The sequence below is a fragment of the Centrocercus urophasianus genome, unplaced genomic scaffold, assembly GCF_019232065.1.
Source record: "Centrocercus urophasianus isolate 14NV4802_14NV808 unplaced genomic scaffold, USGS_Curo_1.0 seq_26, whole genome shotgun sequence".
NCBI lineage: Eukaryota > Metazoa > Chordata > Aves > Galliformes > Phasianidae > Centrocercus > Centrocercus urophasianus.
Genome location: NW_024884822.1, coordinates 10,966,833 through 10,987,408, shown reverse-complemented (window position 1 = coordinate 10,987,408; position 20,576 = coordinate 10,966,833). Strand labels below are relative to the sequence as shown.

General features: G+C 54.4%; 1 protein-coding gene across 1 annotated transcript; it reads left to right on the top strand.

The window, feature by feature from the left end:
• Nucleotides 1-168: 168 nt before the first annotated feature.
• Nucleotides 169-19,453, top strand: NDST1 (N-deacetylase and N-sulfotransferase 1). Its single transcript, XM_042826373.1, has 16 exons — nt 169-185; nt 9,137-10,006; nt 10,400-10,882; nt 11,129-11,216; nt 11,517-11,671; nt 13,026-13,211; nt 13,580-13,708; nt 13,875-14,057; nt 14,385-14,481; nt 14,615-14,738; nt 15,044-15,218; nt 15,378-15,548; nt 16,119-16,228; nt 16,878-16,980; nt 17,485-17,600; nt 17,878-19,453. Exons 2-16 carry the CDS (start codon nt 9,497-9,499, stop codon nt 17,882-17,884), a joined length of 2,637 nt encoding a protein of 878 aa, XP_042682307.1. The 5' UTR covers nt 169-185; nt 9,137-9,496; the 3' UTR covers nt 17,885-19,453.
• Nucleotides 19,454-20,576: the final 1,123 nt, after the last annotated feature.

The window sequence follows — 20,576 nt, the reverse complement described above, 5'->3', positions numbered from 1 at the left end:
AGGCCGAGCCGCTACCGCTGCCGGGGGGCGGAGTGCCGGGCGGGCCCGGGGGCGGTGCCGTTGGCTGGGCGGAGTGCCGGGCCGGGCCGGGCCGAGCCGAGCGGCGGCGGCGGCCTGGCGGCGCGGCGCTCGGGCAGCGGCGGGGCGGAGCGGAGTCGGAGCGGGGCCCTCGGCGGGGCATGCAGGTAGGGGGCGAGCGGAGATCCGAGCGAGGCGGGGCGGCGGCGGAGCGGGGCCGCAGACAAAGGGCTGCGGGCGGGAGGCGGCGGCGCGGCACGGGGGATGCGGAGCCCCGGCCTGGTGCCGCCGCTCGGTGGGACCCGGAGTCGCGAGGCCGAGCCCGGCTGCACGCCGGAAGCCCGGGGCCGCGCCGTGCCGCCTGCCGCGGGCCGGGCGGGAGCTCCGGGGTCGGGGAGGTGCTGGCGGCGGTGGGCTCCGTCTCGCTCGTTTGGGGCACTGGGAGCGCCGTGCCTCCGCCCCGGCTCCGCGCTCACCTGGGGAGCACCGGGGTCACCTGCCGATGATCGCTGCGCCCCCGGGCGCGGCTGCCGGTCTCCCCGCCCTCCCACGCTGCTGGCACGCCGTGCCCGGTGCCCTCCCGGCTGCCCATTGGGAACCCCGGGCCTCTCATGAAGATGCTCCTGTTGCTTGCTGCTGTCGGATCTTCCCAGGATGTCCAGGGTGAGTCAGCTGCTCGCCGGAGGTGTTAGCAGCACCGTGGGACTTTCATCTGACCCTCATCTCCGTCAAGCTCGTGGTCCATCAGGTCCCTCAACACCTTTCAAGCTTTCCATCCCTCAGTAGGCAACTCTGGGGGCTCTGGGAGAGGAGGAGAAGCGGTATGTGCCGTGTAGCTGCCTGGTGTTGTGTGCTTAAAGCTCCCAGGCTCTGCATGGCACCGAGTACTGCACGCAGTGGGTGCAGATGGCCCCTGAAAGTCAGAGCTGAGCTCGGCATGGGGGTAGGTTGGAGTGTCCCTGCTCGTGAGGATCATAAACAGCATTAATTAAAAATAATAAAGGATTAAAAGAGATCCGAACAGCACAGCCAAGAACTGCTGTAATGGTCCACTCCTTGGAGTGTCTTGAGTCTCCATAAAGCACCTAATCCCCTCTAGAAGAAATCCTTGCACTTACTCAGCTGCCAGCGAACTCCTGGAGCTTTAATGTATAGCTGTATCCATCCCCCAGCCCAAGTCTTTTGTTTTTTGACTCCACCTTTGCCTTTGTGCAGGCAGGTTGTCCCCTGCCTGGCATTCCAGCAGTGTCACCGGGAAGGCTTGTGCTCCCCCTGGACTGGATCCCATCATTGCAGCCTCCTGCAAGCAGGGATTTTCCCTTCCCACGCTCCCACTGGTGCTGCTGTGTGGCTGCTGCTCCCTGTGCTCAGCGCTTCGCAGCACCGCCTTGTTACTGACAGCCTTCACGCAGCGGCTTTTCCTGCGACAGAGCTGCATGTTTGTTACTTTAATCTCTAGAGCGTTGTGTTGTTTTTTTAACTGGGGCTGAGCTGGCTCACCCGGGACTGAGGTGTGAACCAGGAGACGAGCGCTGTGCCCACTCCATCAGCTGCACACGAGGCCGCAGCGGAGGAAGTCGTTGTTTTCCAAATAAAACAACCAGGATGGATTCAATAGGAAATAAGTTTCTTGCTTCTGAGTGAACTTGCCGTGGGTGGAGAAGAAGGAAATTAAACAATAGAAAAAAACGTGCGTGGCTTGGTAAGACAGGAAAATAACCTTGCTGGCTTCTGGTGGGGTGGCCGAGTATCTTCCCTCTGTGTCAGAGCTTGTTTTGGGAATAACCAAGAAGGACACAGCGATGCTTGTGGCTCTGGATGCCCGTGTGTCTCCGGGATCACCTGAGCTCACCCCCAGGCTCCCATCCCACAGGTGCCCACACTGCTGTTGGCTGTGCCATCCCACCTGCAAAGCCATAGAACATTCCCCTGTTGTGCATCCCCAGGGCCAGAAAGCTCAGGCACGCGAAGCCTTTCCCATTCACTTTGGGAAGCTGGTGGGGTTGCTTTGTTTTTGTTTTGGTGGGGATGGGAAACCCGTCCCTGTTAAGCAGACTGTGAGCTGCTTCATTTTTTTTTCCCCTTTTCTTTCCGTGTCGAGCTGTCAGTACTTTAAAACAGGATGTATGTTAATACTCTGTTGGTGGTAATTTAAACAGAAGAAAAAAAAGATGCCTCGCAAGTCAGAAACTAGGCTGGAGCCTGGAGAATGATTAATATCTTTTTCAGGAACGTGTCGTGGTAAAACGCTGCACAGCCGAGCGTGTCCCTGCTGCAGCAGTGTCACCAGCAGCACCTGCCCCTCCGCCTGCAGGTTGCTTCTCTCTGGTTTTGGGGACATCTCTGGTTGCCCAAACCCCTGCAGGGGATAGAGGGTTGCTGTCCTGGTGAGCTGAGGGCTGTGCTGGGTATCAGGGCTTCCCCTGTGCAAGGCAGACACAATCCTTTAGTGACAGCTCCATGGGGTTGCTTCTCCAGGAAAATTACATTGTTAGCTGTCTCTTCATGATTGTAAGTTGAGATGAGGGGAGCTGGGTAGCAAGGTGCTGCCTGGTGTGCGGCCATTGCGCAGTAGCTGCTCTTTGGCTGTGTGCAGTGTGGGGTCATTGAGTGGGGTTGGTCATAAGGCATTGGTTGGTTGTGAGATTTTATCTGCTATGTGGACTTTATTATTTTCTTTCATCTCTTTTAGTTTTGACTGTTGACTTAAGTCTTGCTAGAATTATGTTAGGGCTCAAAGCAGAGAGAAACAAGTTATTAAGGTCCTATATCTTGCAATTGCTTTATGGTCATGAAAGGCTATGGTTTCCAATCTATCTAATGTGTGTTCCTAGCCCTGCGTGAATGGACTTTTTGGAGCTCAGGACCCTTGGGCTCCTTGGGTAATGGGCTATTTCTGGCTGAGGTGTCTCTTTTTGCATTTCTACAGCATGCTGTCCCTTGTGCACAGATGGCTTTAGAACCAGGGATGGGGAGAGGAGGATGTGTCTGTGGGGTTTGGGAGGAGGCGATGTTCAGTGCTGCTTCCTTGGGGACCGTTGCAGATTTTGGGGCTGGGGGGCTGTGCACATTTGGTCCCCATTTGAGCATGTTCTAAGCACCATGCACCCAACTCTGTGGAGCAGCAGAGCAGCTGTTGCTGCAGGACCCCTGGAAATGTCGGGTGAGTCACGCAGCGCGGATGTAGGGAGAGGGCAGCCTGTAGCTTATGATTCATATTGTTTTCCTGCAAAAGCCATCGACTGTAATGGCAGGGCTTGCAGCAGATGAATCAATACTGAACCGTAAATCCTGCATGTGGCTGCAGGCTGGGGCTGGAGCTGCTTGGCTGGGACATGTCCTCCCCATAGGGGTCAGCTCCTTCCTGCCTTGCCCCGATGGAAGGGAGCACCACAGCTTGCAAGCATCTGCCATGCTCTGCACCTGCTGCCTGTGCTTCTGCGGGGCTGGAGAGCGTGACAGCCTCGGGTACTTTTGAAGGGTGGCAAAGTTTGTCTGGAGAAGTAATACCTTTTATTAGCCCAGCTAATACCTTTAGGAAAAAACAGATGTGCTCTGGGGCATGAGGAGTGCCTCCTGTCTGGGTTGTGCCCGGTTTTCCAACTGCATTCATTGATCTAAGAAAAGATCCGACCTCTGCCTGGCCTGGCCCTGACCTTGGAGGCAGCATCTCCAAGCATCGGCCATCAAGAGCTAACACCAGGGCATGCCTGCACCCACTGCGGGCGTTGGACACTGCACTCCTAATCCCACACACACTGTGAGCACTCAGGGGCTGCCCTCAGCCAAAGCAGGATGGATGGGAGCAGAGGGAGCATCTCCAGAGCCCCTCAAGGAGGGGGCAGCTTACACAGTGCCACAGCCATTGCTTCCAGTCCTGGGCACCGAGGGGCTCGCTGCAGCCCTGAGTGGTTCCCAGGGATGCTTTCAGTTAGTTTGCACTGCAGTTTTATGGACGCTCATTTGCAAAAGTGACATTTTGGGGCCAGATTAGTGTATGGCGGGGAGGCCTGCTGTCCCCTGAACAGCTGGTGGTTCTTCTGCAACTGGTTGAGGCTGGTCTCCTGCAGATGTCAAATTCCTCGTCATGGGAAGCTGTCAAGAAAAAGAAGCAGCTGCTCTGTACCAGTGGCTCCAGTGGTGTTGCCTGGGCAGCAGCAGCAGACTGGGGATGTTGCTTGGCCGAGGGGCTGTAGATTTTTGGGGGTGTGCTGCATGATCCACGTTCTGCAGCTAAGCTAAGCCTTCCCTCCCCCTCTGTTTACAACAGGACCAGCAAAACTCTGGTTGAGCGAAGTGTTGCAAGTAGCAAAAGGTGGCACTGGGGCCTTCTCAAGGGGGTGTATATTTGGGTTGGTGTCCCCATACAGTGAGCAGGTGACACTGCAGCCTGTGGCTCCTTGCCTACCCCTGTATATTAAACTTCATATAAGGTTCCCTTCCTTCACTCTTTTTTCTTTCTGATGATGCTTGAACTTCAGACCTTGCTTATCCAGAATGGCTCTCGGACGCTTGGAGGACCAGAAGAATTGTCATGGCACATTTCAGAGCAGTAAAATCGGATTCATTGTGGGGATTGTTTTTCCCCCCTGCGAGCCCACTTAAAATTCACGGCGAGTTTTGTCAGTAAGAACCTGTTTCAATTAACAGACAAAAGAAACTCTCCTCGTTAAGCGTCTCTTTCAATTAAGGTTCGGGAGAATTCCCCAAGCTCCGCTTCCCAATTCCTCATGAATGAGGGTGTTCCTGAGGCTTCCAGGGCAAAAAACACTGCACCAAAACTTGCCTTTCCCTTCCCACTCTGAGAAGAGAAACATTTTCACGACTGGTTTTGTAGGAAACCTGAGCAAAACGCTACTTCCATCTTTTCCAGTAAAACCCAAGCGTTAACGGGGCTGTCTGGGTGAAAAATGTCTCTTTCGGAGCCAGACACTGTGGCCAAAAATAACTTCTTTATGGGAAGCACTTTGACCATTTCTACTGGGTGCATCATTCGTCTAGCAGCTCGGGCAGGAGGGAGGGCTTGCCCTGGCCACAGTGGTTCACCCCGATGGTCCTGCTGCCCAGACCCTCAGTGGATCTGAGGTGCATTTTCCCAGTGCTCTCTTGTTTGCTGCTGCTCAGTCTATCACATCAAGCACATCCCTGGCACCCCAAGCTTGGGGCTGCACGTCGGTGTGCTCATCCTTTATTTCATATCTTTGGGATACTGGGATGGGGAAAACCATGCTGCTGTCCTTAGGATAGCTGGGCTGGGGCCGTGGCCCCGCCGGTAAGCACTTTGTTTTTATCCCTGGCATGTTGTAACTACTGTTTGTTAAGTACTTAAGAAGCCCATGTAATCTACTGCTAAGGCATTCCTTATCCAGCATTATAAAACTGCTCTGATAGCGAGCGGCCCTGCAGGTCGCCTCAGGAAGAGCCAGGGCCAGATTGGCCAAAATGGGACTGTTTGTACCAAAAGTGGCATGGGGCTACTGGAGCAGCTTCCCCACAGCCAGCATTCCACCCAGCTGGGGAAAAGCCTTCAGCAGTCAGTGGCTGATAAAGCAGTGATGCAGAAGTGAATGTTTAAAGGGAGATTTCTCACGCTGGTTACTTCTTCATTTCTAATGCACACTCTCCTGTCTTAAGCTCACGGTTGTGTCTTGAATAATATGATGGCATTAATCTCCTCTCTAAGGATGTGCTTAGTTCAATGGTTTAAGATCTAAATATTACCAACAGAGAGAGGGGAAATTCCCTGTAGAGGGAATTCAAACCTATTAATAATCATTTAGGCTGGCTTTGTGCATCTTCTGCAGGTAGCCCGCGATTCCCAGGGCTGCCCGGGCAGGGCTGTGTGAGATGGAGGAGAGATGGGGCATGGCCAGGGTGGCATTGCAGTCCCACTGGGGATGGACATTCCAGGGTGGTCAAAGAATAGCGTCTGCCTTGCTTGTCTGAGAGCTCAGAGGGGTTGGCCAAAGCTTGGATGTGCGAAGGGAAGTGATGGAGCAAGCAAAGTGAATTGCTGAGCTAAGCAACACAGTCGTATGTCGTTCCTCTAAATCCTTGTCCATCTGGGCTTAACCTCGCCAGCTTGCTTACGCATGGCAGCTCTCTGCCAAGCAGGGCCGTGGCTCTGGGGAGCACATTCCCATCTCAGGTTCTTCCCATTGAGGGGAGATGTAGCCCTGCTGGTAAGCACTTACACAGCGCCCCACAACTTCAGCAGCCCCACTGCTTAGGGATGTGCCTGCAGTTCTCTGAGCATTCCGGGACAGCGGGTGATAGCAGCATCCAGCTCCCCTTGGCCATGTCACATCAGTGATTTGAGCTCGCATCCTGTGCTGGGATAGATGATTTATTTGGCTTGTGAACCATGTTGATCTTTTCTGCTTGCACCTGTGGCTGGACCTGTTGTACTGCTGATAAATCAACACTGCTGTGCGTGTCTGCTGGGACCTATCAGCCCTTCTCTTTCCTCCAGATCTATTTGCACTTCCTTTCTTATATTTAATCCTCCCACTGCATCTCTGCAAATCCCACTGGGAGTTAAAGGGAGAGCACTGTGTGCTGGTGATGGAAGTGGCTTCATCCCCTGGTCCCTCTCTGGTTTTCCAGCTGGGAAGTACCAGCATCTCCATCCCTGGGCTGTCCAGCTGGCAATGGTAAGCTTCTCTTCCCTCTAGCCCGCTTTCTGGCAGTTTCTCCCCATTTCTACCTGGGAGAGAAAAATAAAAAAATCTCAGGTGGCCAGTGAGCTCAGGCAGGGCTGTCCCACCTCCCTGCCCACCAGGAACAGCTGTGGCAGGCAGGGATGCACCAGGAAGCATGTGCTGCTGTGGGAAGGTGGCAGCAGAGGATGCGCTGCAGGAGAGCAAAGCTGTAGGGTGCTTGTCCTGCACTGCTTGGCCGTGGCTTGGGCGGGTGTGTGGCTGTGCTGGAGAAGCTGCTGTGATGCTGATGCTGTTTGTCAGCCTCCCGGATTACAACCGCTGGCCCTAAGCCAGCCGGCAGCCTGCAGCAGGGTGCTCCTCATGGGGAGCTTTGTGTCTTCCGCCCTATGCCCTCACCCCTCCTTTTTCATAGACCCTTTCAGTGCCTTGCTGTGTTACCACTGTGGGAGCAGAGCTCGGCTGTGCTGCAGAAGCCGTGCTTTGAGGCTGGGAAGGCGAGAGGTTTCCTGCGCACAGCGAGCAGAGGTGGGTTTGCTGAGCCTGCAGGCACAGTGGGGAGCGTGGCAGGCTCAGCTTCAGGAACATGGGCTTCCAGGAGAGCCCATGCAATGAGCTTGGACAAAAATCAAAGAGAAAAGGGTACTGGTAGCAGCTTTTCCTCCTGGGATCCTTTCTGTGCTGCTCCGGCTTAGCATTGGTCGGCGCAGCACGGTGTTTCTGGGGCTCGAGGGCTGCATGTGGTGCTCCAGCTGTAGTTTTCAGCTGGTGTCTTTTAAGGTAACCACTGTGGTTTTAAGAGGCACCTGAGCAGCTTCTGAAATCAGGTTAAAAGGAAGTTTGTCTCCCGCTGCCACTTCTCCAGCTCTTCTGGAGGTTATTTTTTTCTGTTTTATTATCACGTTCAAATTTTTGTTTCTCAAAAAATACAACAAAATTGCTGGTTTCTGGGACTTCTGTTCTCGGACCAAACCCTGTGGCCGTGGGAGCTGCCTGTCCCCTGCTCCCAAACGCATCTGCCTGTCTGCTGACAAGCACTGATGGATGGATGCACAGCCCCAGCCGCTGTCACCTGCCGTGGTGATGCCCCATCCACTGGCTGTCCCTTCCCTGCCGGTAGCCATGGGAACACGGCAGCACCAGTGCTTGCGTTGCCCTTCTGATAAGGGAATGTGGTTCATGGGGAATGGGGTGCTGCGTTCAGGATGTGATGCTTGCAGGCGTGTTCCCAGCTCTCCCTGGTTTGTCAGGGAGGATGGATTTTCCCTTAACGCACACACAGCGCTTTTTGGCTTTTTTTCCTTTATTCTGCTGTGCTCAGAGGTGTGGAAAGAGGGGTGCAGCACGGGTGTGGAGCAGACCTTGCTGCAGGTAAGGGCAGGAATGACAGGATTACCCCGCAAAGTCGCAGCCTGTAACCCACTCAGATGGATTATAGGTTGGTTACTCCTCAGATGGCCACATTTAATCCCATTATTGTCTGGATTATATTTGTCCGGCCGCTCCACGCTTGTGCAGCCCTGCACAGCTATGCTCCCAGCCCAGACCTTTGGGGAAGGGCTCCCAAGGGAGCTATGAATAGTCCCAGCACCCTGCGAGGTGTGAAAGCAAGGGGCTGGGCTGCCCTTTCGGGCTGTCTCTGGGCAGGGTTGAGCCATGCCAAGGGCAGGGGCGAGGGACAGATCCCTTCTCTATGTCTGCCACTGCGGCCGGGATGCCAGAGCTCTATTTTTATCTCTCTCCCAATCCCCTGTAATGCTTTGATTGCACAAACTCCTTCTCACAGCACCCGGGGGCTGTGTGTAGAGAGCTCTGCCCAGCCAGTAGCGGGCTGGTGCCCCAGGAGGACCTACTCACCAGCAAGTGGCGTCTGCTCTTTTTTCTCCCTTTTTCAAGTTGGCCTTTCACAGAGAAAAGAAAAACAATCCCAAGGTCCTTCTGGCTCCACGTGGACGCTCCTGCTGGCCTTGGCTTTTCCCTCAGAAGAAGGCTTTGTTTCACTGACCTTGGCTGGCCTCCTGCCCACAGCCCTCCCCTGCCACCAGCCGTGTCCCACGAGTGCATTGTGCCGGAGGGCGGCGCGGCTCAGGGACGTTGTGCCCCGACGGACCTTCATCACAGCACGAATGTGTGAGCTCTGCCCCGATGCTGCTCGTGGTGAATACGTTTGCAAAGCCTTGGAGCCCGTGCAAAATAAAAGGGTGTGGGCCACATGCTCGCAGCAGGGAAGGGAGGAGCAGGGCTGCTTGTTGGAAGGGCTCTGCCGGCTCACAGAGCCCTGGGGGCCCGTGGGGGGCCATGAACGCTCCTACCCCCTCTGGGCACCCAGGGCATGCAGCACACGTGCATCCTGCCCTGGCACGCTGGCCACAGGCCCCAGCATGCCGGCAACTCAGTGAGAGAGCACTTGTAGAAAGCCAAGCCACGCTGTGCCCGAGCTCACCTCCCCTCTCTTACAGGGCTGCACGTGGAGCTGCTGGAAGGCACCCCAGGGAGCCGCCATGCCTGCATGTCTGCCCAGACCCACACCAAGGCCTCCCGCTGCCCCCTCGCCCCACTGAGGCCATGGGATTTCGGCTGTGGACGGGGACTCTCAGCACGTTTGTCATGGTGACATGAAGCGGACGGCGAGGGACGCTGGACTGCTGGAGGGGAGAAACCCTGTGTGCGCACAGGCGCCCTGCTAGTATTTTAATTTATTATCAGTATAATTCCAGTTTGTTTTCCCTTTTTTTTTTTGCGGTGGTGTTCGTTTCTTCCCCTCCCCTGGGGCTCGAGAGGGCAGGGGAGGGGGCCCCAACTTGCCTGTGGATGCAAGGATGACTGTGCTGGCAAAGGCCCGTAGGGGTATCCGACAGGTATCTCCCCAGGTCGTGCTGCTCCTGCTCTTCGCATTCTGCCTGCTCAGTGTTTTTGTCTCAGCATATTATTTATATGGGTGGAAAAGAGGCTTGGAGCCCTCAGGGGATGTGCCAGGGCCGGACTGTGATGAACCCAAGGTTGCCCCTTCCCGCTTGCTCCCACTGAAGGCCCTCAAAGTGGCCGATTCCTCCCGCACAGACCCATTGGTGCTGGTGTTTGTGGAGAGCCTCTACTCCCAGCTGGGTCAGGAGATTGTGGCCATTCTGGAGTCAAGCCGCTTCAAGTACAGGACAGAGATTGCCCCTGGAAAGGGGGACATGCCCACATTGACTGACAAAGACCGGGGACGCTTTGCACTCATCATTTATGAGAACATCCTCAAATACGTCAACCTGGACGCCTGGAATCGGGAGCTGCTGGACAAGTACTGCGTGGAGTACGGCGTGGGCATCATTGGCTTCTTCAAGGTATGGGGGTGTGTGGGATGAGCTGAGCCTATGTGGTAGGGGCTGAGGTTAAATGGAGCCCGTGTGGCCACAGGTGTTGATGTCTGGAGGAGTTTGGCCCAGGGCTGTCCTTCTGCAGGTCCTCCTTGACTGTCTTGTCCTGTTAGAGTGCTGTGGTGGGAGAGCAGGGAATGGAAATGCAGATTTGCAGGTGGCTGCAGGTGAGGGTATCCCACATTTGGGCAACAAATAGGAGAGGGACCCCAGTGTCTGGAGTGCAGAGTGAGGGCTGTAGCCTGGAGCAGCCTGGAGCAGGCTGGAGCTGTTTGTGAATGGGTGGTAGGCTGCTCCTCTCCCCCAGTCCCCCAACCAAGCTTCTGTCTCATCTCATTTAACACTTTTCTTTCCTCACAGGCCAATGAGAACAGCCTGCTGAGCGCACAGCTGAAGGGCTTCCCCCTCTTCCTCCACTCCAACCTGGCGCTGAAGGACTGCAGCATCAACCCCAAGTCACCCCTCCTCTACATCACCAGGCCCAGTGAGGTGGAGAAGGGTGTGCTCCCCGGTGAGGACTGGACTGTTTTTCAGTCCAACCACTCCACCTACGAGCCCGTCCTGCTGGCCAAGACCAAGTCAGCCGAGTCAATCCCACATATGAGCGTGGATGCAGCGCTGCACACCACAGTGATGCAGGACCTGGGCCTCCACGATGGCATCCAGAGGGTGCTTTTTGGCAACAACCTCAACTTCTGGCTGCACAAGCTGGTCTTTGTGGATGCCGTCTCCTTCCTGACAGGGAAAAGGCTCTCCCTGCCCCTCGATCGTTACATCCTGGTGGACATTGATGATATATTTGTGGGCAAGGAGGGCACTCGCATGAAGGTGGAAGATGTCAAGGTGCTGTTGTTAGAGTCTGGCTGGATGGGCAGGGGGTACCTGGGACTAGGGTGAGGGATGGGATGTTTTTTTACTGTAGGGGTGAGTTTCCTTGTCCTCAGAGCATTCTCCTTATGGGAGTCTCTTCTCCAGAGAGCTTAGAGGCATGGGTTCTTGCCTTAATATGGGCTTTGCTAGAGGCCTGGTTATGAAGCTGTCCCTTGCTGCCGCTGACTGAGGATATTTTGCTTTCTCTTTCCCTCTCAGGCACTGTTTGACACACAGAACGAGCTGCGCACCCACATCCCAAATTTCACTTTCAACCTGGGATACTCAGGGAAATTCTTCCACACAGGTGAGGAGAGTAAGGGCATCACTCCATGCATCAGTCCATTACTGATGTCAGGGCTGCAGGAGTCCCTGGGCCAGGCTATGCTGCACAGCAGTCTGCCTAGCTAGCAGAGGTGAGGTGTTCATGGGGCAAATCACTTCCAGGAGCTTTCCCACTGCCCCCAAGAGAGCTCCTTGGAGCTGGCACCCCATGCTAGGACCTTGTATCTGTCCTCTTACCTCTGTATGGAACGCTCATTCATCCCAGGGACACCCTATACAGCTCTGCATACACTGCAGTGACAAACAAGTGTTGTCCCTGCAGGTACTGATGCCGAGGATGAAGGTGATGATCTGCTGCTGTCCTATGTGAGGGAGTTCTGGTGGTTCCCACACATGTGGAGCCACATGCAGCCTCACCTTTTCCACAACCAGTCGGTTCTTGCTGAGCAGATGACCTTAAACAAGAAATTCGCTGTCGTGAGTAAGATGCCACTGGTGGGGATGCTTTTATTGGGGGGAGGATGGGATGAGGGGGTACGAATAGGCCTTTGTAGGCTGAGAAATCAAAGAGAATGGGTTTGGCCTCTTGTGGTCACTAGGCTGATCTCCGAACTCCTTGGACAGAGCTTTAATTCCCAGGATGACAGTCTCTGCTTGCTGGAGCAAAGGGAGCTGATGACAATGAGCCTTAGGAACCCCCTGTGCCTGGGTGTAAATTTGGGATGAGGATCTTCTGAAGCTCAGCACCCTGCCTTTGTAACTCAGTGGTTAAATCCATTTGTACACTAATGCTCGGAGCAAAAATACTTATCCACACCAGCCAATGTGCCTCTGTCACAATGAGCTGCCCGAGTGCCTGCTGACTGGGAAATGCTGTCCGTGTGTTGTTCCACTCCAGCTGTGTGGCTGCAGCTGTGCCAGTGCTGCTGCCTGCTCTGAGGCAGCATTCATGGGAATGCAGAGATCAAACCCACAGCACTACAGAAGGCAGCAATCGCTTGGGTTTGTGTGCTGGATTTTAACCAAGCCTGAGGTTTATGTTTAGCACGCTGTGGTTTGGTGTTGCACTGAAGCTGGCCCATGTGGCATCCTGGAGTGGGGTCAGAGCGGCTGTGCCTGCAAGGATCTCACTGCTAGAAACTCCCTCTGCAGGCTGAGTTGTCGAGGGACTCATTTTCTTTGTAAGGGCGAGCTCTGACCTTTGGCTTGGTTGGAGATTGTCCATCCTCCTGGAAAGTCCTTTATGTGGCCTACAGAAAGTCAGCATTGACACCAACTCGTGCTGTGATCAACTGATTTGCTCACAGTTGTCTCAAATCCAAATCTATTGAAAGTCAGGCCTAGCAATAATAATTGGATCTGGTAGTCTGAGAGATGGCTCTTCACCTAACTTGAATTCATTCCCTGTTAATTAATTAAGGCGTGAGACTAGAACATTTCTGCTTGTGCTAGAAGAGATGGGCAGGTATTCAGCTGAAAGTTTCCAAGTAGCTTTGTATCTACTGTTATAATCAATTTGCAGTCCTGTATAGTTTCCTCTGCACAATCTTCACCAATAAGCTTTGCTGCTGCTGACTTCTTTGTGAAAGCAGAAATGACTCCAAAAGGAGCAAGTGTCCACCCAACAAATCTTCTGTTGAACTCCTTTTTCTGGAGGCAGCCTTGCTTAGGGGAAGATGCATGAGAACAGCCCAGCTCTTATTGCTCATCAAGACACAGGTGGACAGTTCATGGTTGGGAAGGGACAATCCTTGGGGGAGACTGTGTTGAGCTGGCAGCTGGTGGTTCTGGGTTCTCCCTAGTCACCCGATCTCCAATCTCTTTCCTGTAGGAGCATGGCATCCCCACTGACATGGGGTATGCAGTGGCCCCCCACCACTCTGGTGTCTACCCTGTCCACGTGCAGTTGTATGAAGCTTGGAAGCAGGTTTGGTCAATCAAAGTCACGAGCACAGAAGAATACCCCCACCTGAAACCTGCTCGCTATCGCCGTGGCTTCATCCACAACGGCATCATGGTAGGTGGCCAGCTGTTATCTCTGATGCTTTTTCTTCTCTGCCTCCTCCACCAAAACTTTGATTTGTGGTTTCTGGATGGCTTGGCTATTTTGGCTTCAGCCAAAGGAGACTGTTGATTTGATAGGATTGCATTCTCTTCATGTTTGCTAGTCCTGCACAGAACTTTAATGAGGACACTTTGTGGCCTCCCCATCTGTTCATCTACATCCCTTGAGAGTAGCAGAATTCAAATCAGGGGGTAGTGGAGCTGATCTCCTGACCTTTGAGAGGTTGAGAACCGTTTTTGAACCTGGGAGAAGGGGCTGTGTGGCTTTTTCATTGCCCTGGCTCCTCCACCTGCTCCAGACCTATCTTTCTTCCTCCTCAGGTCCTCCCCCGACAAACCTGTGGCCTCTTCACACACACCATCTTCTACAACGAATACCCTGGTGGCTCCAGTGAGCTGGACAAGATCATCAATGGAGGCGAACTGTTCCTGACGGTGCTCCTTAACCCTGTGAGTACTGCTGCCTGGGGACACATGGATGGCACCTCCTGCAGAGCCGTCCCCTGCTGCTGCTGCAGGCAGCATCCCCAGGGCACTCAGCTGGAGCAGAGGGCTGTGAGTGCAGGATGGCGGCTGGGTGAGGTCCTGCTAACCCCTGCTCCATCCTCTACCTCAGATCAGCATCTTCATGACCCATTTGTCCAACTATGGCAATGACCGCCTGGGTTTGTACACCTTCAAACACCTCGTCCGCTTCCTCAACTCCTGGACCAACCTGAAGCTGCAGACGTTGCCACCTGTGCAGCTGGCACAGAAATACTTCCAGATCTTCTCTGAGGAGAAGGACCCTCTGTGGCAGGTATGCCTTGTGCAGAAGGAATGGAGAGAGCAGCCCCCGTTTTCTGTCTATGCTGGGGAGAGGGAAATGAGATAAAGGCAGCCTTGCTCTAAGCAGGCTTTATGACCCCTCCAGGTCCTTTCCAACCTAAATGTTCCTGCTATCCTGTGGAAAAGCAATGATTTTTTGCCTCTTTATGGTTCCGCGGGTGGTGCTAGGACAGAATTTGCTTCAAGGACCTGGAAATAAACCCAGACCTTTGCATGGCCACCCTGCAGGGAAACTGAGCAGCCACACAGCTTCCTTCCCAGGCTGCCTTGTCTCCAACCGTCCTGCTCTGCATTTCAGGATCCCTGTGAAGACAAGCGTCACAAAGACATTTGGTCCAAAGAAAAGACTTGTGACCGATTCCCAAAGCTCCTCATCATTGGGCCTCAAAAAACAGGTACATTCCTTCACCCTCAGGGCTGTGAGCATGGCAAGAGGCTTGCTGGGTTCCCCACATCCTCAAGGAGCCTCTCTCATGCAAAGCAGCAAGGGAAATTAGTCCTGTCAGCTCTCATTTTCTCTGTCTGAAGGAACAACTGCCCTTTATCTCTTCTTGGGGATGCACCCGGACCTGAGCAGCAACTACCCCAGCTCAGAGACCTTTGAGGAGATACAGTTCTTCAATGGACACAACTATCACAAGGGCATAGACTGGTAGGTCAGCCTGCATCTCCCTGTCACGAGGACAGACTGGGAGCACCAATTTCTTGGGGAGTGGGAGCAAGGCTGCCTTGAGGCTGTCAGTCTCATGTCTAAGGAGCTGGGGACCACTGCACACTCTGCTCCATGCAGGGTCACGCTCATGACAACAGCAGCTCTGTCTGGTGGCCAGAGTTTGTCTTTCTCTGAGCACCTGCAGTGCTTGGTACAAAGTGTCAGGAGACTGCTACCTGCAAAGAAGGTCGCTGGGGATATGTTACGATACCTGTCCACTTGCCTCACGCTGTGCCTTTCCTCAGGTACATGGAGTTTTTCCCCATCCCCTCCAACACCACCTCTGACTTCTACTTTGAGAAAAGTGCCAACTACTTTGACTCAGAAGTGGCTCCCCGGCGAGCTGCAGCCCTGCTCTCTAAGGCCAAAGTCATCACAATCCTCATCAACCCTGCAGATCGAGCCTACTCCTGGTATCAGGTGAGCCACCCAACCCTCCTCTTGCCCAGTTCCCTGTTGGGTCAGGGGCAACTTTGATCTCTTGGGAGGCTGTAGTGCTTCGCAGGCAACCTGGGGTTCGGGTCCAGTTGGTGCCCATTCTTGGCTGCCTCAGGAACCTGTTTTGCTCATGTTTGACAGCATCAGCGAGCCCACGACGACCCGGTCGCCCTGAAGTACACCTTCCACGAGGTGATCACAGCTGGGCCTGAGGCTGCTGCAAAGCTGCGGACCCTGCAGAACCGCTGCCTGGTGCCAGGCTGGTATGCCACCCACATCGAGCGCTGGCTGAACAGCTACCATGCCAACCAGGTAGGGAGGGCAGCCCTGACGCCTCGCTCTCCTGAACAGCATCAATGCAGCACCAGAGCAGGATAAAAATAGCAGGACAAGCTGCCCCTGGCTTCAAGCTGTCCATAAGGGAAATTGGGGTTAGATCTCAGCCCTGCTGTGACCTGCATGGAGGGGGAGAGTGTGCTGCTGCCAGGGTATGGGCTACGTCGGGCGATTCTGCTCAGCTGAATGATTTTTCCATCATCACTCAACCTTATAAAGTCTATTAATTGTGTACTTCTGGCGTAATTGCTGTAATATAATCCTGACTCTCTGTGGGTTAGACAGCCCTGAGCTAAAGCTCTGATTTTGTCCTGGATAAATCCTGGCTCTGACTTCAACTTGCATTCAATTTTCCAACACCTAGTGTAAGTGAACACCTGGGCACATGTTCACTGTTGGCATTAGAAAGGGAACCCTCCACAAGCTCATGGCAAATTTAGCTCTGAGATGGCAAAATATGCAGAGAAGGTGTTGTTTTGCCCCAGGAGAGCAGGGCTGAGAGCCAGCAGGAGGTGAGAGCTCACAGCCCTGCCTTCCTTCTTGCAGATTCTCGTCCTGGACGGCAAGCTGCTCCGAACAGAACCTGCCAAAGTGATGGAAACAGTCCAGAAATTCCTAGGTGTGACCAACTTCATCGATTACCACAAGACCCTGGCGTAAGTCCCACCTTGAGCTTTCCTTACTCCTCAGCCTGGAAAGCACCTGCTGTGTTCCAGAGGGCAGAGATCAGGGGTTGCTCCCTTTTATTTCAGGGGAAACTCAGGAGCACAAAGCTTTCCAGGGCAGCACCCTCAGACCTGCTTTTGGTGCTTACTATGTGGCACCTTCACAGGAGCATTTCAGACAATAAAGCCCACCATAGGAAGCAGAAGCCTTCAGAGCTCCTAAAAGAATTTAGTTTACTTCTGTGCCTGTCTTGCCTTTGTGTTTGGTCACTCTAAATTTGGGCCCAGGTGATGAGGAGCTCCTGAGAATATTCAAAGCTGGAGGTGCCAGAGAAGGTAATAATGAAAGCCCACACAGGCTCCCATGCTTTCTCATGCAAGGTAGTGTAAGTAATAAATAAATGAATTCTGTCAGGCTGCTTATGGTGCAGCTGTATGGTAAACCTGTTGTGCAGGTTGGTCAATAATGAGATGTTAGCTGAGCTGCAAATTAAAAATAGGCTCCAGAGCAGCACTTCTGCAGCAACACTTGTCTGCCAGCCAGCTTGTATATCCCAGGGAAGTGCATTACTGTTGATCAAGGCTGGGGCAGGGTGCCCTGGGTTGGCAGACAGGGTGAGGCAGAGCTGTCTCTTTGCAGGTTTGACCCAAAGAAAGGATTCTGGTGTCAGCTTCTAGAAGGAGGCAAAACCAAATGCTTGGGGAAGAGCAAAGGGAGGAAGTACCCTGAGATGGATTCAGATGTGAGTATGCAGAAAGCCTCAGCGGGGCGTCCTGATATGGTGTCCTAGACACAGAATGGTGCTGTAGCAAAGGAAGGCTAAGGTTGGATCTGGATGCAGCATTGTAATGCTGTAATAGGATGGAAAGTACCGTGACAATAGTAGGGTGGCAAAGTCACAGCACATTAGTCACAGCAAATGAGAATGAGCCCAAAGGCAGCAGCTACAGAAATAAAGGAAAAAAAAAAAAAAGCTGCTTACCTTTAGAAGGCCTCAGATAGGCAGAGATCTCCAACAAGAAATGCCCTTGCCTCCACTGCCAGCCCTTAAATGAAGTGTGGGGAGGGGTGGGTGGATCCTGGCTCCATCCCTCCTGGTCACTCAGGTGCACCGCATACACCTGAGCTCCCTTGGATTGGGCCTGCCTTCCCACCAGGTGCTCAATCACTGTTTTGGGCAGTGACTTAGCATTCCTACCACAAGCAGTCTGTCCCGTTAACCCTTATCTCCGTTCTCCCGTTGCAGTCACGGGCCTTCCTGCGGGACTATTACAGGGACCATAACATCGAGCTCTCCAAGCTGCTGTACAAAATGGGGCAGACGCTGCCCACCTGGCTGCGGGAAGAGCTGCAGAGCACCAGGTAGCTGTCGCCCTGCGATCACATCCCTAAGCAATATCCAGCTGCAGCCTTCGAGGGGATGCTGGAGCCCTCGAGCAGGATGGCTGTGTTGAAGGCTGCTGGGTGCTGGCCTGACCCTGTGGTCCCAGCGCTGTGACCTCTCCGTCTGCCCCACATCCATTCTGTTTTGTTTTTATCTTTTTAATTCCCAAACCTGATGGTGAGGTCCTTTCCTGCCCCGCTTTGATGGAAGAAACAGGGAATTGGCACAAATTCCCTCTTTTTCTGCTCAAAACAGACCCTAAGTCCCCTGGGCTGTGAGCAGCGTTGGAGCCGTTCTGCACCTCCTCAGCTGGTGACAGAGGAGCAACTTTGGGTGCACTGGAGGTGACTTGTGCAGAGCTGTAGCAGAAGAAAGGAGCTGGTGGAGAGACAGTGCACCCAGTGACTCAGACCTCGTCTTGCTACCCAGCGCAGCAGCAGGAAGTGGGGGTTTGCTGGATTCCTCTAAAGCCCAGCTCTAAAAACACCTGAAAAGAAAAAGGTGTCTTCTTGTTTCAGAGACACGGATGCTATTTCTTTGCTCATCTTCATTCGTTTTCAATCTGAACCTCTTCCCAGTCCATGGGCGATGCGGTGGGACCGCTGTCAAGTAGGAGAAGGGGATGGGGGTTCTCCCAGACCCTCACCTGCTCTGCAATGTTTTACAATTGTGGTGTTTCCTGTGGTAAAGCCCAGAGGTGCCTGGTGGCCTCTGGCACGCACCCAGCACACAGCTCACAGGAGCGTGGGCCCTCGGGGAGACGAGGCAGACTTTGGGCTAACGGCAGTTGGAAGGATGCTGAGAACTTCAAACCTCTTGAATATTAAAAGCTAAAGTATTTTAATAATGTTGGGGCGTGGGGGGAGGGTTCGTTTCGTTCTGATTTTGCAGGGGGTTCTTTGTTTTTTTTTTTTCTTCAGTGCCAGAATTTGTACCTAAACCCTGAGGGTTTTACGTGGTCTGTTTGGCTGTTACATGGGAGGTGGACAAAGGTCAGTGGGGAAATAATGGGAGTCTTCCCCACTGGAGATGTGTCTTTATACTTGTCATGGTGATGTGCAGGAGCTGCCTCCTTTCATGTGGGCTTTGCAAGTTCTCTCCCATCCCTGGCTCTGGCTGCCCTGGTGGTGAGTGCACGAGTGTGAGTGCATGTATGAATGTGTGTATGAGTGTGTGAGCATCCATGTATGTAGCAGTGCCAACACTGAGCCGTAATGGGTTTATGTGGTAAGGGCCCAGGTTTCCTTGTGGATGAAGCTGCTGGTGTGTGTGAGCTGGAGGCTGGGGAAAGGCCGAGCCCTGGTGGTACGTAGGGATGGGTGGGGGCACTTTGTGAAGGGCACCCCGCTACCATTTGTGCCACCAAGGCATCTGCAGCACTGCTGGGGAGCGGCCGGAGGTGGCCTGATGGTACGGTGTGGGGAGGTGGGGTGAGGACAAATGCTTTCTCCAGCCTGGGGGACGTTTGGCCCCTTTGTGTTTTATTCTTGGAGAAAGGGAGCTGGGGTCCCCCTGGCTGCCCTCCTGCGGCGCCCTGGCAGTGCCTGCACATGGAGCAATGCCAGGGCAGTGCAGGGGAAGAGTGGCAGCGATGAGGGGCTCTGCCCCACCATTCCATCTGGTTCTGGATGGCGGTGATGCTTCCCAGCCTTTGGGTTTTGCATGAACCTCTGTAGCCATGCCTGGGGCCACAGGGGTGGGGTCTGCCCTTCCCCTCTGCCCCCCTTGGCTCCGTCCGAGCCCATCTCTGGGGCTGCGTTCAGAGTGTCCCGGTCACTAATGTAAGGTCCTGTTCAACTAACTGCTAATAAAATGGGGTTCGCTGGTTTTAGCTGCTGTGCTTTTGCCTTTTCTCCTGCTCTTCTCCCTGGAGCAGCTGCACAGGGTACTGCACGCCCACTCACTGCAGTGCTGTTGTGCCCAAGATGTAGGACTGCTGTGTTGGGGTCTCCTTTTGGAGGTTGTCACCTGTGCCATGTGGGTGCACACAGGATGCCATGGTGTGCGTGCAAGGACTGCCGGCACATGACCCACGTGTGCCCAACCAGGCTGTCCTGTACCTCCATGTGTGCCAGCATCCCCCTGGGTGCTCCCATCCCCGTGGCACAGTGGCTCGCAGCATTTGGGGTGGGTTTGGGGATGAAGGAGGTGGCGTGGGAGCAGCCCCACAGCTCAGCTCCATGCACGAGGTGGCAGCAGCCATCCAGCACTGGATCTGACCATGCTGTACGGCGGCTGCATATGGCCCCTGCAGCCCCGTGGGCCTCAAAACCCTCCTGGCTGCTGCCTTCCCCCTCCCTCTCGGCCTCTGCACAACGCTGGAGGAAACGAAGCTGAGGCTTAATGAATCCCAGCCGGGCAGCGGCGGGCTCTGTTCAAACCTGTCCTAGTGACAAACGATGTGCGGGGCTGCTGGGGGGAGGCTGCCTGCAGTGCAGCTGCCCACAGGGATAGGGGGTTTTGTTTAGGGCTCTCCTGCAGCAAATCCCAAGCGTGCACCTTGTCCCCGATCCCTGGGGTTTGCTTCCCCGTGGCCCCCAAAAATGCACATGTGTGGGAGAAGGGGGATCCTGTGGTGACGTGAAGCCCCTGTTCCCATCCAACCCAGGACTGTGCACCTCCCCCCCCCCTCCCCCTGCCCAGTCAGCTGCCACAGGTGGTACCAGCTGCTGCTTAGTGTTCATTGCTTAATTAACAGGATCAGGTGGGATGGGGACTCGGACTCTGCGCTGAGAGAGTAAAGGGACGTGTGCCTATGTGCCTCACGCAGCCCTGTGGTGCAGGCAGGAGGAAGGCTCCCACTGCCCCGTCCCCTTGCCCCAGCCCTTGGCACTGATGATGTTTTCCAGCTCCTGTGTCTGCAGAAAATGTGCAAACGAAGTGAAATCCAGACTGGGAGAGGGCCAGGACCGGAGCGGCTGCGGCCAGCCGGGCACTGGCAGGGACACGGGGAG